This window comes from Anabrus simplex, chromosome 5 (genome assembly GCF_040414725.1).
Source record: "Anabrus simplex isolate iqAnaSimp1 chromosome 5, ASM4041472v1, whole genome shotgun sequence".
In the NCBI taxonomy this organism is placed as follows: Eukaryota; Metazoa; Arthropoda; class Insecta; order Orthoptera; family Tettigoniidae; genus Anabrus; species Anabrus simplex.
In genome coordinates this window covers 376,978,229-376,993,429 of record NC_090269.1, presented here as the reverse complement: position 1 = coordinate 376,993,429, position 15,201 = coordinate 376,978,229, and the positions used below count along the sequence as shown (strand labels likewise).

Sequence of the window (15,201 nt, the reverse complement as noted above, 5' to 3'; positions counted from 1 at the left end):
GATGGATCAAAGCTATTTTCCAATCTTCGGGTAGGGTCTCCTTGTTCCAAATTTCTTCTATTTGCTTTTGCAAGATATCAAGTGATTCCTCTGGGGCATATTTCCATAGTTCTGCTACTACTGAGTCTTCCCCCGGCGCTTTGTTATTTTTGAGACGGGCAATGTGGCGCTTTATTTCATCTCTGTCAGGTGGTCTAGAATCTGGATACCTGACTAAGGGTTCCTTGGTCTCAATGGCGCTTTGCGGTTTAGAGCAATTAAGTAAATTCTTGAAGTAATCTGTCAGAATGCTGCAATTTTCTTTATTTGACGTCGCCAGTGTGCCGTCCTCTCGCTCAAAGCATAGAGATGGTGGTTTATAGCCAGTGAGTTTGCGTTTGAAGGCTCTGTAGTACTCTCTGCTTTCATTCTTCCTAAAGTTTTGTTCTATCTTTTTAATGAGAGATTTTTCGTATTTACGTTTCTCAGTTCTGAACACCCTAGCTGCTTGAGCACGTTGGGTTTTGTAGGTTTCCCAATCATTTTCTGATTTCGTAGAGTAGTACTGTTTCCACGCATTGAGTCTTTCTTGGAGGACTGATTCGCAGGTACTATTCCACCAGGCATGCTTTTTGCTTCTCTTGATTTCTGCAACGTCTTTGGCGGCCTCAACAAGGGGACTTTTGGCGTTGTTAAAGTCACAGTCATTTGGTCTAGCCTTCTCCTAGAACTCCTCGACCCTTTGCCGAAGTTTATCATTGTCGAAGCGTGTGATCTGTTTGGTTGTCTTCCTTGTGTTTGCGGGAATTGGTTTGAATTTGATAAGAGACATATAATGATCTGAGGCCACATTGATGCCTTTCTTTACCTTGACATTAATAATCTCAGGGCTGTTTCTCCTGGAGATTGCAACATGATCAATTTGGAACTCTCCGAGAGCTTGGACGGGAGAACGCCAAGTCATTTGCTTTCTCGGTAGATGGCGAAAGTGGGTCGACATGACCTGCAGGTTGTGATTTTCGCAAATGGATACCAGTCTTTTGCCGTTGGGATTGGTTCTTCTTCTTCTTCTTCTTCTTCTCCTTCTTCTTCTTCTTATTATTATTGTTACCGTGTTTTAGCGGTAGGTAGGCGTGAAAGAAGGTGCTGGGTGGTGAATGGATCTCAAGCTACTAAAGAGAAATTAATTTCAAAATTTAACAAGGTTATATTTTCTTTTCAAAACAAAGATATAACAAGCATGGCAGGTACAATGTAGCAAATCAACGGGGAGTCACAATATTTACAGGATTTGGGCTTCGAGCCCCGAAAACACAATGCTTGGGCAATCAGCCCAGTTTTACCTCAAAGACACTAGTTCCAACAGAGGGGCAGAAAACCCCATTCATACCTCGGAGCCCTTGCTCCAAATTACACTAAAAAGCCTCCACGAGGCATATGACACTCGATTTTCAAAAGAGCCCCACGCTCTCAAAATTTAAGCCTCTCAAAGGCTACACCAAACTCCACCTTCAAGTTGTCCTCAACGGACCAAAACACAGGGGAGAAATACCCAATCTACTGAGGTCTAATAAATGAAAAGAAGGTTAATTACGTGACCTCTAAAATCACAATTTGAGAGGAGGCGAACTTGCACTCCTTAATACACTTTGTTTCTAAGACCTACGTTGGCTCTTAGGCCGCTGATGCAAGGGCTAATCCCATACTACTGAGGTGACTTAAGAAAACACAAACTTACATTACATTACTGAAGAATAGGTTGCGAAAAATAAGTTCACCTCAAAACAATGTGAGTGGGAGCTCGAGAGGGTTAAGCACTCTCTATCCCGATATGTAGTTTGAAAGATAGAATAGATACCAGTTGCTTTTACATTTGAAAGGAAAGTTACATGGTGGAAGACCTAGAACCCGCCGCGAGAGTTAAACTGCCAACTCTAGCTAGAAAAGATGTTATTAAGAGGCCATTACCTGAAGTTGAACAGCTGGTGAAGAAAGAGGCGCTTCCCGCCTCCTGCTATGTACTTTACACACTGAGAGATGGAACAAAAGTGGCCCCGAGACCCTAAAATCAGCAGTCTAAATACTCTCGCGGAAGTTTCTAGGCGTTAGGGGAAAGAAAACACCCGCCCACAATGTTTTTATTGGATAGGCCCCAGCAACATATTCAAGTTGGGGGAAGATACATCTGATTGGATAGAAATTAATTTAAGAAATTCGTGATTGGATAAATCTAAAACAAGGGGAAAAAGAGGGGTATACAGCCAACTTAAACAATAACAGAAAGAAATTTAACAAAACCCAAACTTTTGAAATAAAAATTTCTCCAACAAAATAGTTCTTTAACTCCGCACTAGGTCGCACTATTGTTGATCTTCAGTAGTGTCCTCTAGAAGAGAAAGTTCACACTTCTTACTTCAAGCGAAACAAAAACACATCAAAAGTGACACAGTTCAAAAACTCAAAATTTTCCACGTGGTGACATCTTCTGAGAAAGTAGAGAATTAATAGAATAGATAAAGTTCAACCTTCCTCCAGAAGAGGAGTTTCAACTGGCGCAATTTTTTAAATAAACGGTGTAGAGGTGTACCGCCCGGTACAGACCTCCCCCCCCAAAAGTTCCTCCAGGGGTGACACATGAAATCAGTTTGAAACAAAGTCCAAGTAATGATGTTGATACGAAGATAGATAGCAGAAGCATTTACAAGATTTCTTAATTCAGTTTCAAAATGTTGTTGTTGCAGGTGAATGAAAGTCTTTATGTTTTTAAAAGTTGAATTTCTGAAGATAAACATTTAATACTTGAAATTGAAGGAAAAATTTGCAATGTCCACCAAATATTGCTGTTGAATTCCCATGAAGCGGAATTAAGGTTGAACAGAAATGTCTATGTAGTTGATGTAGGCTAAGTTGAATGGCCAGACCGGCCGTTGCAGCTTGCGTCCAACGGAGGCCGCTCGGACCCCTCAAGTACCCTGAGATACCGCTCGCCCGCACTATGAGGGGAGCAGAGGTGTTGAAGTACGCCGCGCCCGCGGTGAACAGATACAGGCTGCGGGCGTGTAGCAGGTCGTGCGCCGCACATCAGCCTTGGCCGGGAGGTGAGCTCCGGCTCGCCGTGCACATGTCGTCCTCGCTGGAGAGGAGGGGGCCCATCCCCCTCCCCAGTCGCTGCACGGCGCTGCGCGGCTGCGGGGGCGCTGAAACATTAAAGCTAGGCGGCAGAATTGTGTTGGACTATCATCTTCTTTGAGGGCACAGGCTTGTGGAGAGGTTGAGGGGCCAGCGGCGTGTAGATATCCATGGCATTTACTATTATGAAGCCACAGTGTAGAGTGGAGCAGGAGACGGGAGCGTGGTAATGGCCGTGGCAAGGACAGGATGGCAGTTTAACGGATCGGGGCAGGTAGTACAAAAGGCTTACATCTAAAACCAAAATATTACAGAAGGGGCAGAATGCCTTAAAAGTGAAACTCAAAAAAAAAATATAACCTTCATATCCTTTCAAAATAATACGAAGCAAGTTAACACAGAATTTACACCGGTTTCACCTGGGACAGGTGAACTCTAAATATCCTCTCGGTGGCTGGATTACTTAACAATAAGGTAACCGGTGTGAGAAAATCGAGAATGACACAAGGCCCATGAAATCTGGGGGCAAGCTTGCCCGCGGGAACAAAATTTTTGACCATAACCTGGTCGCCTACCTTCAAAGGGGTGGGTCTCCGTCCACGGTCATACCTTTCCCTAACCTTTTCATGAGACACTTTAAGATTGGCTTTAGCCTTCTTCCAAAGATCTTTAATATTGACTGGATCTATTGTCTCGGGTAGAATGTCATTCAGAGACCAGAGGTTAGAAAGCGGCGAGTTGGGAACAAACTTAAACATCAAAGAAGCTGGAGTAAACTTGTGAGATTCATGAACCGCCGAATTCAAAGCAAAAGCTATCCAATGCAGGGACGTGTCCCACCTGGAAGGATCTTCATGATGATAGGCAATGAGTGCGGACCTGAGATTACGGTTAACCCGTTCAGCCAAAGATGGTTGAGGGTAATAAGCAGATGTAGTTACATGAGAGATGGACAAGTCAAAACAGAATTTACGAAACAGATTTGATGTAAAAGCTTTAGCATTATCAGATACCATGTATTGGCACGGACCAAAAGAAGCAAAAATAGAATTTAGGCAAGTAATGGTGGACTGAGCGGTAGCCAGCTTAGTCGGAAATAACCAAGAAAATCTAGTAAAGCCATCTACGCACACAAAGATAAACTTGTTAGCATTGCCCTTTGACTGGGGGAAGGGTCCCACATAATCGATATACAGACGTTCCATGGGGCGCGACGCTTGATGCGAAGACAAAAGGCCTACCTTGGTGGACATGGTGGGTTTACTGAGCAAACAAGATTTACAAGCTTTTACAAGTTCACGGATTTCACCGTCCATACCTTTCCAGATGAACATTTCACGAATCTTCTCACGAGTTTTAAAGATTCCAAGATGCCCTCCTAATGGGGTCTCATGATAATACTTGAAGATCATAGGTACAAGAACAGCTGGAACGACAACTTTCATCATCCTATCATGCCTCGATGGGCAACATAGAACACCATTCCTCAGAACATAAGGGACAACATGTTCCCCAGAAGAAAGGGTTTCCATTATCGGAGCCAGCGTCGGATCTTCACGTTGGTATTTCTCAATATCCCTAAAAAGCATGGGAGCATCTGTTAAGATGGCATTAACACCAGATAGTATGGACTCGGGAGGTGATGAACTGTCGACCGTTTCGTGGGTCTCGACGTCGTTATGAAACATACGGCTGAGTCCATCAGCAACAACATTTTCGGTACCTCTGATATGTCTAACCTCAAACTGGAAGGCGGAAATACGAATAGCCCAGCGGGCTATACGACCAGTACGACGCGGCCTACCTAAGACCCAGCTTAATGCTTGATTATCTGTCTCCAGGTCGAATTTGACGTGTTCCAGATAGAGACGGAACTTTTCTAAGGCGAATAAGACTGCCAAACCTTCGAGCTCATAGATGGAATACTTGGCTTCTTGAGCCGACAAGGTCCTAGAGGCATAGGCGATAGGTCGCCTCCCTAGTTCAGTCTCTTGAAGAAGGACTGCAGCTACCGCTGACGACGACGCGTCGGTTTGGACGATGAATTTCTTCGAGAAATCAGGCATAGCAAGTACAGGGGCATTACAAAGTGCTAATTTAAGGTCTTCAAAAGCGGCTTGTTGAGAAGGTCCCCACTCGAATTTGATGCCTTTCCTACGAAGAAGGTTTAAGGGCGCCGCTCTATTAGCAAAGTTAGGAATGAATTTTCTGAAGAAATTCACCATACCAATGAACCTGGCGATACCTTTAATGTCCTTGGGAGGTTTAAAATCACGGATGGCCTGTGTTCTAGAATGATCGACTGCTACACCATCAGGTGACACAATATGCCCTAGGAAAGACATAGAGGGCTTAGCAAAGGCAACCTTGGACAACTTAACAGTTAACCCAGCCTTACGAAGGCGATCGAGAACTTCTCGCAAATGATCTACATGTTCTTCAAAAGTCTCTGAAAATACGACAACATCATCTAAATAGTGATATAAGTACTCGAATTTGATGTCGGAGAAGACCCTATCTAGTAGCCTAGTAAGCACAGCTGCCCCCGTGGGGAGCCCGAAAGGCACGCGGTTGTATTCATATAAATTCCAGTCCGTGGCAAACGCTGTAAGGTGTTTAGACTCTTCGGCAAGGGGAATTTGATTATAGGCCTGATTCAAGTCCAAGATAGTGAAGAACTTGGCCTTACGAAACCATGAAAAACAAGAATGAAGGTCAGGAAGGGGCACAGATTGCAACACCACCTTCCGATTGAGAGCCCTGTAATCAATGACAGGCCTGAAGCCTCCTTGGGGTTTCGGGACTAGAAAAATAGGCGAAGAATACGCTGACTTGGAGGGCCTAATAATACCATCCTTCAACATCTGATCGATGATTTCTTTCAGAGCTTTCATTTTAGGAGGAGACAGCCTATAAGGTGGAAAGCGAACAGGAATCGAATCCGTGACCTCAATTTTGTATTCAATAAGGTCAATAACACCAAGAGTATCAGAGAACACCTCGGGAAACGACTGACACAATTTACGAATACTATCAGCCTGCTCCTCAGGTAGATGTCTAAGGTCTAACAACATCTCATCCTGGGTAGGCGAAATAGATGAACATGATGCAGAATTACACTTTAATAGAGGGATTTTACAATTAGAGGCAAATTTGAATGTGCACGACTTACTCTGAAGATCGAGCACAAGACCAGTGTGAGACAGGAAGTCCGCTCCCAGTATGATGGGGCAAGACAAATGCTTGGCCACAAACAATTTGAATTTCCATGTAAATTTAAAAACACGAATTTTGACATGTAAGGAACCTAGAATTTCTAATGGAGATGAATTAGCCGAAACATATTTAACAGGAGATGAGTCATAGTTAGGGAGTTTACAAACAGATTTCAATTTAGAATACCATTCAGCCGAAATAATTGAACAAACACTGCCTGAATCTAAGAGAGCTGTTATAGGCTCGTTATTTAACTCAATCTTAAGAAAAGGAACAGGTGCGGGGGTATCCGCCGCAATCCTAAGACACTCTCTGGGGCATTCAAAAAATGAATTTGAAGATTGCTCATTCCCTGAATTCTTGACCTTTTTGCCCGGGGCTGAGCCTTGGAAAGCAGAATTAGTCGACTCAGCCGAAGCCGTTAGTCACTTTTTATTATTGGCATAGGTGGAATTTGCACCAGAAGTTGAGCAGGAGGGGGTGCTATTGGAGTTTGGGCAATTCTTGGCGATATGTGAGAAGGCCCCACACTTAAAACAGCCTTGTGATGACCCTGCTCCATTCCTTGTCCCACTTGACTTGATCAGTGGACACTTGTTGCGCAAATGGTCAGGCGACCCGCACGCATAACATTTACGGGGATTGACTGGTCGGCGAGGTGGAGGCCGAGTGTTACTAACAGAAGGCGGGGGTTCTTTTGCCACGCGCAAGGAATCGGCATACCTAACTCCTTCCGCAGAGACGGCTAACGCTTCAAGTTCAGAGAACGTTTGCGGGCACGCCGCGAAACACAAATATGACCTATAGGGAGGTGAAATTCCCTCTACAATAGCCTGTACAATCTGATCTTCAGGAAAGTGCAGAGCAAACACCCTAGTGTAGAATTTGATATCTTGTATGAAATCAGCCAAGTTTTCATCCAAGCGCTGTACACGGTAATAGTACTTCTGAATCAGGGAGGACCTGGCCCTAGCCGGGATAAAGTTAGCTAGCAAATGGGCATGGAAATCCTCAATAGATGATTGCTCGGCAATGGCTCTTACGATTTTATCAGAGAGAATACCAATAGCATACGGATAGATAATTTGCAAGATTTGACATGGCGAAAGAGAAAAAACAAGAGCATGATCCTGAAATTCCACTAGAAATCTTAAAAATGAAATTACATCACTAGTGGTGTTGACAGAAAACTTAGAGATACCTCTTAGCAACATTGCCAATGGATGAGGCAAGCTGCTAAACCCAGGTGACATAGTAGGTAAAGGTTTCAATGGCAACGAAGTTAAATCAGAACGGATGTTACTCAATGATGCACGGCGTTCAGACCCGCTGTCTAATGGGGCAGAGATAGTTTGAGCAGTTATGGTTTTCCTATTGACTTCTCCCTGAGGAGGCTCTTCCTCGTTACCTACATTCACCGTGGCGGGTGGATCAGTTTTGGGAGGAACTTCGCCGGTTAGCAATTGAGTGACCTTATTAGACAATTCAGAAATAGTTTCAAGGAGCGTATTAGCGTCCTTCCTCTGAACGTCATTCACCTTTAGAGACAACAGATCATTAACTCTATTTGCAAAGTGATACAGCCTGCCTTGCACCCGCTTAATTTGATTAGGAGACGGATCGTTTTCATCAAAAAAGCTGACTACAGATGCTAGCCCAGTAATATTCTCGACGATCGTGGAAAGAGAGTCATCAATTTCTTTCTCTCCCAAATTGGGGATGGAAATGGGCAAATCAAGGGACTCTCTAAGCTTGTTGGTGTCGATTGCAACCGTGCCTCCAGATTGCACATTTCTAATAGTTAACTCGTATATCAACTCCTCTTTGCGCAAATAGTTAAGGAGGAGAACATCACGAGGGCCGGGCATGATGACAGAACAATTTTGAAAAACTCAAAAAATTCCAGCAACGGAGAAAATTGTTAGAGTTCGAATCAAAGCAATGTTTAGCCGACAAAAGGGGCTAAACTGAGACCCATTCAACCACGCTCTGCTACCACTTGTTACCGTGTTTTAGCGGTAGGTAGGCGTGAAAGAAGGTGCTGGGTGGTGAATGGATCTCAAGCTACTAAAGAGAAATTAATTTCAAAATTTAACAAGGTTATATTTTCTTTTCAAAACAAAGATATAACAAGCATGGCAGGTACAATGTAGCAAATCAACGGGGAGTCACAATATTTACAGGATTTGGGCTTCGAGCCCCGAAAACACAATGCTTGGGCAATCAGCCCAGTTTTACCTCAAAGACACTAGTTCCAACAGAGGGGCAGAAAACCCCATTCATACCTCGGAGCCCTTGCTCCAAATTACACTAAAAAGCCTCCACGAGGCATATGACACTCGATTTTCAAAAGAGCCCCACGCTCTCAAAATTTAAGCCTCTCAAAGGCTACACCAAACTCCACCTTCAAGTTGTCCTCAACGGACCAAAACACAGGGGAGAAATACCCAATCTACTGAGGTCTAATAAATGAAAAGAAGGTTAATTACGTGACCTCTAAAATCACAATTTGAGAGGAGGCGAACTTGCACTCCTTAATACACTTTGTTTCTAAGACCTACGTTGGCTCTTAGGCCGCTGATGCAAGGGCTAATCCCATACTACTGAGGTGACTTAAGAAAACACAAACTTACATTACATTACTGAAGAATAGGTTGCGAAAAATAAGTTCACCTCAAAACAATGTGAGTGGGAGCTCGAGAGGGTTAAGCACTCTCTATCCCGATATGTAGTTTGAAAGATAGAATAGATACCAGTTGCTTTTACATTTGAAAGGAAAGTTACATGGTGGAAGACCTAGAACCCGCCGCGAGAGTTAAACTGCCAACTCTAGCTAGAAAAGATGTTATTAAGAGGCCATTACCTGAAGTTGAACAGCTGGTGAAGAAAGAGGCGCTTCCCGCCTCCTGCTATGTACTTTACACACTGAGAGATGGAACAAAAGTGGCCCCGAGACCCTAAAATCAGCAGTCTAAATACTCTCGCGGAAGTTTCTAGGCGTTAGGGGAAAGAAAACACCCGCCCACAATGTTTTTATTGGATAGGCCCCAGCAACATATTCAAGTTGGGGGAAGATACATCTGATTGGATAGAAATTAATTTAAGAAATTCGTGATTGGATAAATCTAAAACAAGGGGAAAAAGAGGGGTATACAGCCAACTTAAACAATAACAGAAAGAAATTTAACAAAACCCAAACTTTTGAAATAAAAATTTCTCCAACAAAATAGTTCTTTAACTCCGCACTAGGTCGCACTATTGTTGATCTTCAGTAGTGTCCTCTAGAAGAGAAAGTTCACACTTCTTACTTCAAGCGAAACAAAAACACATCAAAAGTGACACAGTTCAAAAACTCAAAATTTTCCACGTGGTGACATCTTCTGAGAAAGTAGAGAATTAATAGAATAGATAAAGTTCAACCTTCCTCCAGAAGAGGAGTTTCAACTGGCGCAATTTTTTAAATAAACGGTGTAGAGGTGTACCGCCCGGTACAATTATTATTAATGATACAGTATTCGTTCACTTGTCATTTTGTTGTATGTACATGATTACATTTTATATCGACCCCTCAACTTGCTCCTGAAATTTTGAGGCACGCAGATGGACATGCGGCTGTCAGCGGCTTGCCACAATGTATTCGCTACCTGGCTCTGCTTGCCCCATCGCAGTTTCATCTTTCTTGCTGTCCGACTTCATATCTAACTGGTTAGCGTGATGGCCTTTGGTTCAAGGGGCCCTGTGGTCGATTCTCGACCGGGTCGGGGATTTTAACAATAACTGGTTAATTCCGCTGCCTCGGGGACTGATTATGTTTGTGTGTGTCACGTTTAACATTAGAATTGTGTTTATTTCATATACAGTAGGGCCTATATAAGTTCATTTCATAGCGGACGAGTTGGCCGTGTGGTTAGGAGCGCGCGGCTGTGAGCTCGCATTCGGGAGATAGTGGGTTCGAACCCCACTGTCGGCAGCCCTGAAGATGGTTTTCCGCGGTTTCCCATTTTCACACCAGGCAAATGCTGGGGCTGTACCTTCAGTAAGGCCACGACCGCTTTCTTCACATTCCTAGGCCTTTCCTGTCCCATCGTCACCATAAGACCTATCTGTGTCGGTGCGACGTGAAGCAAAAAAAAAGTTCATTTCATGATGTTCAATGACTATTAGTAGGAAATTACATAAGGATAATACAAATAGCCTAAGGCTGGCTGAATGATAAAACAACCGAAAGCGAAAAGTTATTATTTTTAAATATTTCTTGCTGCCTTCGATTTGATCTCTTCCTTCCAGTATAAAAACCAAGACTTAGTATCAGGGTAATAAAATATTCAAAATGTACGGAACGGACAAATGTAATCGCCCTGTGAGTGGGAGCGGTAGAATAACACCCACGGTATCCCCTGCCTGCCGTAAGAGTTGACTAAAAGCGGCCCCAGGGGCTCTTAACTTTGGAGCGTGGGTTGGCGACCACGGTGCCCTTAGCTGAGTCCTGGCATTATTTCCACTTACTTGTGTCAAGCTCACCACTTTCATCTATCCTATCCGACCTTCTTTGATCAACTCTTTCCGGACCCCGACGGTATTAGGTTTGCGAATCCTATGGAGTCTTTCCTTTCCACGCCCTTCGTGGCCCTTGTCTTTCTTTGGTCGATACCTTCATTTCTATAAGTGTTGGGCCCCTTCCATGTTTTTCCTCTGATTAGTGTTATTAGAGAATAGTTGCCCAGATGTACTTCTTCTTAAAACAATAATCACCACCACCACCACAGACGTACAAAGCCTTTAAACGTTGCCAGGATGATTTCCATAGCAACTCTCCACAAAGTTATTGGCTCTTGGATTTAATCTTGCACACGATCAGTAAAAGGTATAGAATAGAAAAGTTTGTAACGAATAGCCTATTCTAAGTAAATTTTGTCATCAGCAATTTTCCTATACAAACCAACTGTTAACGACACAGAGATTTGTGTTTAAGGCCAGAAGCGCTTCTTGCTACTGAATGTAGATATTTGAACGCATTACAGCTAAGATCCGTCCACCTCTGTGGTGTAGTGGTTAGTGTGATTAGCTGCCACCCCTGGAGGCCCGGGATCGCTTGCCGGCTCTGCCACGAAATTTGAAAGGTGGCACAAGGGCTGGAACGGGGTCCACTCAGACTCGGGAGGTCAACGGAGGGAGTTTCGATTCCCATCTCAGTTTTCCTTGGTTTCACACTTTTCCTCTTAGCAAATGCCGGAATGGTACTTAAGGCCACGGCCGATTCTTTTGCTCTTGCTTGTCTATCCCTCCATAACGCCCCTGTTCAGCATAGCAGGTGAGGCCACCTGGGTGAGGTACTGGTAATCCTTCCAAGTTGTATCCTCTAGACCCAAAGTCTCATGCTCCAGGACACTGCCCTTGAGGCGGTAGAGGTCCGACGGAAAAACCAACCCTGCAGGGGAACGGATTAAGAAAGAAATAAAGAAAGCTAAAATCGCCTTTATCCTATACTTAAATACCAAGTTTTATAAAAATTCCACCATCCCATTTTCCGGTAAAAAACAAAAGAACAAGTACCAGGTAAATTAAAAAAAATACGGACAGAAATACAATTATTGTGTATAGATAATAATACAGCCATGTTCTGTTTCAGGCGCTCGAGGCGGAGTTCGAACGAAACAAGTACCTCTCAGTGGCGAAGAGGCTGCAACTTTCCAAGAGTCTGCGACTCACAGAGACTCAGGTACGTACGAGTCTTCAAACATGACATGATGTTAATTAGGTACTGATTATTTCTCTTTCATATCTCCTACATTCTCCTTGATGCTGCCAACTTTTTACTTCTCGAATAAAATGCGTCAGCTTGATGCAGTCTTAGCTTAACGGTACTGATATTTTGGTTTTACAGGCTATTTCCCTAGCGAAGAGGAAGGAAGTGACCAGGTCCTTCGGAGAATAAGAGCAAGGAAGGAGTGAGAGTGGAGCGACTTCGTCGTTGGCATCTCATCAAAGCGGCCGCAGTTCGAATATCAAATTCCGCCAACGTATGCGGCTTTATATTTTAAAATTCTCACGATCAGTGACAGCAGAATGATGATACCAGCGTATACTACCGCTGAATAATATGTCAGCAGTTCCCATTTGTGCAGAGAAAGAGTTTTAGAAGATAAAAAGAACGAAGGTGATTTTGAAGCCACTTTCACCCCTTCCTTGCTCTTATTCTCCGAAGGACCTGGCCACTTCCTCTTCGCTAGGGAATATCAGTACCATTAAGCTAAGACTGCATCAGCTACAACAGTCAATCAGTATCTATGCTGTAAATTTATTACAGTAATTAATCGAGTAATAACAATTTCTGGCAAGCAACTTAATAGCAATGCATCTCTTCTCTGAGCTCTTGAATTTTTATTTTCACTACCGGGCATCTAACTTTTTCTTCCTCTTTTTCTACCGCTTTTCCCACACCTGTGTGTCACATGTGGATTTAGCCCCATTTTACGGCCAGATGCCCTTCCTGACGCCAACCCTACGAGGAGGGATGTAATCACTATCGCGTATTGTTGTGGTGGTTGGTGGTGTGGTGTGTTGTTTGAACATGAAGAGGAGAGTATTGAAAGAAACGCAAACACAAAAGCCAGTTTCCGATCTAGAAGAATTAATCACACGAGACGAAAATCCCCGACCCGCCCGGGAATCGAACCCAGGACTCTCTGAACCGAAGGCCTCAACGCTAACCATTCAGCCAATGAGTCGGACACCAACCGGGCATCTAACATGAAGTTTAATTTCCTTAGAAAATGCTTGATTACGATTACTTGATTTGAGAACTGGAAAATATCCAAAAGAAATCTGAACTATTAATTCTGGGTGATTTCCGACAAAAGAGTAGTGTTACAAAAATGTTCAAACTCTCAGCTAAGATGACTTGGGGTTTAGACGACGAGCTGTTCGACCAAAGCGGTATGGTCCGGCTGTCAATGGAGAGATAGCGTCGAATGACGTAAGTAGTTGAAAACATTTGAAAAATAGTATTTAATAGTAGTAAAGATCATAACATGAAGGTAAATTGGCATTCAAGTGGTCTAATTTTGGCAAATATTCGTTTACAGGAAGAGAAATTGCGGATTAGAATAATTTACCAACGGGGACAATCGATATATTTCCAACTTGTTTTAAATAATTTAAGAAAAAAAACAACTGATGGGGAATCTGCCACCGGGTGACGCCCTAAACGGTTGGATCAATGACTGACCATTGTTAATAGATATGAGCTCTTTCTCTTCTGCTGCCACTCCACCAGATAATATTATTGCTATAATTATATAAAAACTTACCCAAGAACGATTGGAGCAAACAGTGAAGATGTTTAAGAAATTCGTAGGACGTAGTGTCTTAATGAACCACCCTATATACTTCCTCCCCATTCCCAAACTAAAATTAAGACCATATAATCAAATATAAACCATGATCGCCATGTAGAAATAATTCCTCCTCTTTATGAAACATGTTTTCCACAAGGCGAACTACAGTGATGCAGCAGACGATATCATTGAATATTTTCAGTGCACTGTAAAAAGTAAGGAATATCAAGTTACCATAAAGCATCATAGGGATGGGAAAGTTCAAGCATCGGCAATGATAGCACAGTAGTTTTCAGGTGTACATTTCAACCCTGGCTTCCGAGGGAAGAGATGGCAGCACAGTAGTTTTCAGGTGTACATTTCATCCCAAGTCTAAAGGGGAAGAGGGGCAGAGAAGTGAGTCTGTGGGAGCCAGAAGGAGATGCCTACTGAAATCTGAAGAAGACCCTCAAGTCTGTAGACTGACAGTGAGTGTGAACTTCAGCTGACCAGACAGACCACGGTGTAATTTATAGCTGGAGACAGACGTGTCGCTACACGATCCAAACGGTAACCACATGACGTTTGTGTTAATGAGCATAGGGACACTCTCTGGCGCCAAACACTTCCGTGCCGCCCGCCCAATTAGCACCCGCGCTTCCGTGTGTCTCATGCCAACCCCTACGTCACTATCAGCATCAATTGACCTCGACCATTAGAGTCGTGAAATAGTACTCTCTTCTCGACAAAAGATTTGTGAGCCTTTCTTAATAGTGCTACGCTTAGTTTCACCGGTACACTTTCGGCGCCGGTGCTTTACTGGTAAACGAGCAAGCTTCTTTATTACTCTGCATCGCCATTTATTTATTTATTTATTTATTTATTTATTTATTTATATTACAACTTGCTTTACGTCACACCGACACAGATAGACTTTTTTTTTTTTTTTTTTGCCAGTTGCTTTACGTCGCACCGACACAGATAGGTCTTATAGCGACGATGGGACAAGGAAAGGCTAGGAGTAGGAAGGAAGCGGCCGTGGCCTTGATTAAGGTACAGCCCCAGCATTTGCCTGGTGTGAAAATGGGAAACCACGGAAAACCATTTTCAGGGCTGCTGACAGTGGGGTTCGAACCTACTATCTCCCGAATACTGGATACTGGCCGCAATTAAGCGACTGCAGCTATCGAGCTCGGTGCAGATAGATCTTATAGCGACGATGGGTTAAGAAAGGGCTAGGAGTGGGAAGGAAGCGCCCGTGGCCTTGATTAAGGTACAGTCCCAGTACTTGCCTGGTATGAAAATGGGAAACCGCGGAAAATCATCTTCAAGGCTGCCGACAATGGGGTTCGAACACACTATCTCCCAAATGCAAGATGACAGCTACGTGACCCAAACCGCACAGCCACTTGCTTGCTCTATTTTTATTTATTATTACAATTATATTAAGTACTCGGACTGCTTAGGAACAGAATTCCCTTGCCTTCGCTTTTGCCAGTAAGTTTTCTTGCGCTACCTCATCTACTGCCTTTGAGAAATTACTCCAGCAAACACCCATTTC

General features: G+C 43.5%; 1 protein-coding gene across 1 annotated transcript in view; it reads left to right on the top strand.

Annotated features, from left to right (window-relative positions):
- The window catches only part of LOC136874551 (uncharacterized), a 58,198-nt gene that overhangs the window by 15,514 nt on the left and 27,483 nt on the right, over positions 1–15,201 (top strand). Inside the window, exon 3 of the mRNA XM_068227841.1 lies at positions 11,954–12,043. Within this exon, the coding sequence (XP_068083942.1) occupies positions 11,954–12,043 (90 nt within the window). The remainder of the gene's footprint in view (positions 1–11,953; positions 12,044–15,201) is intronic.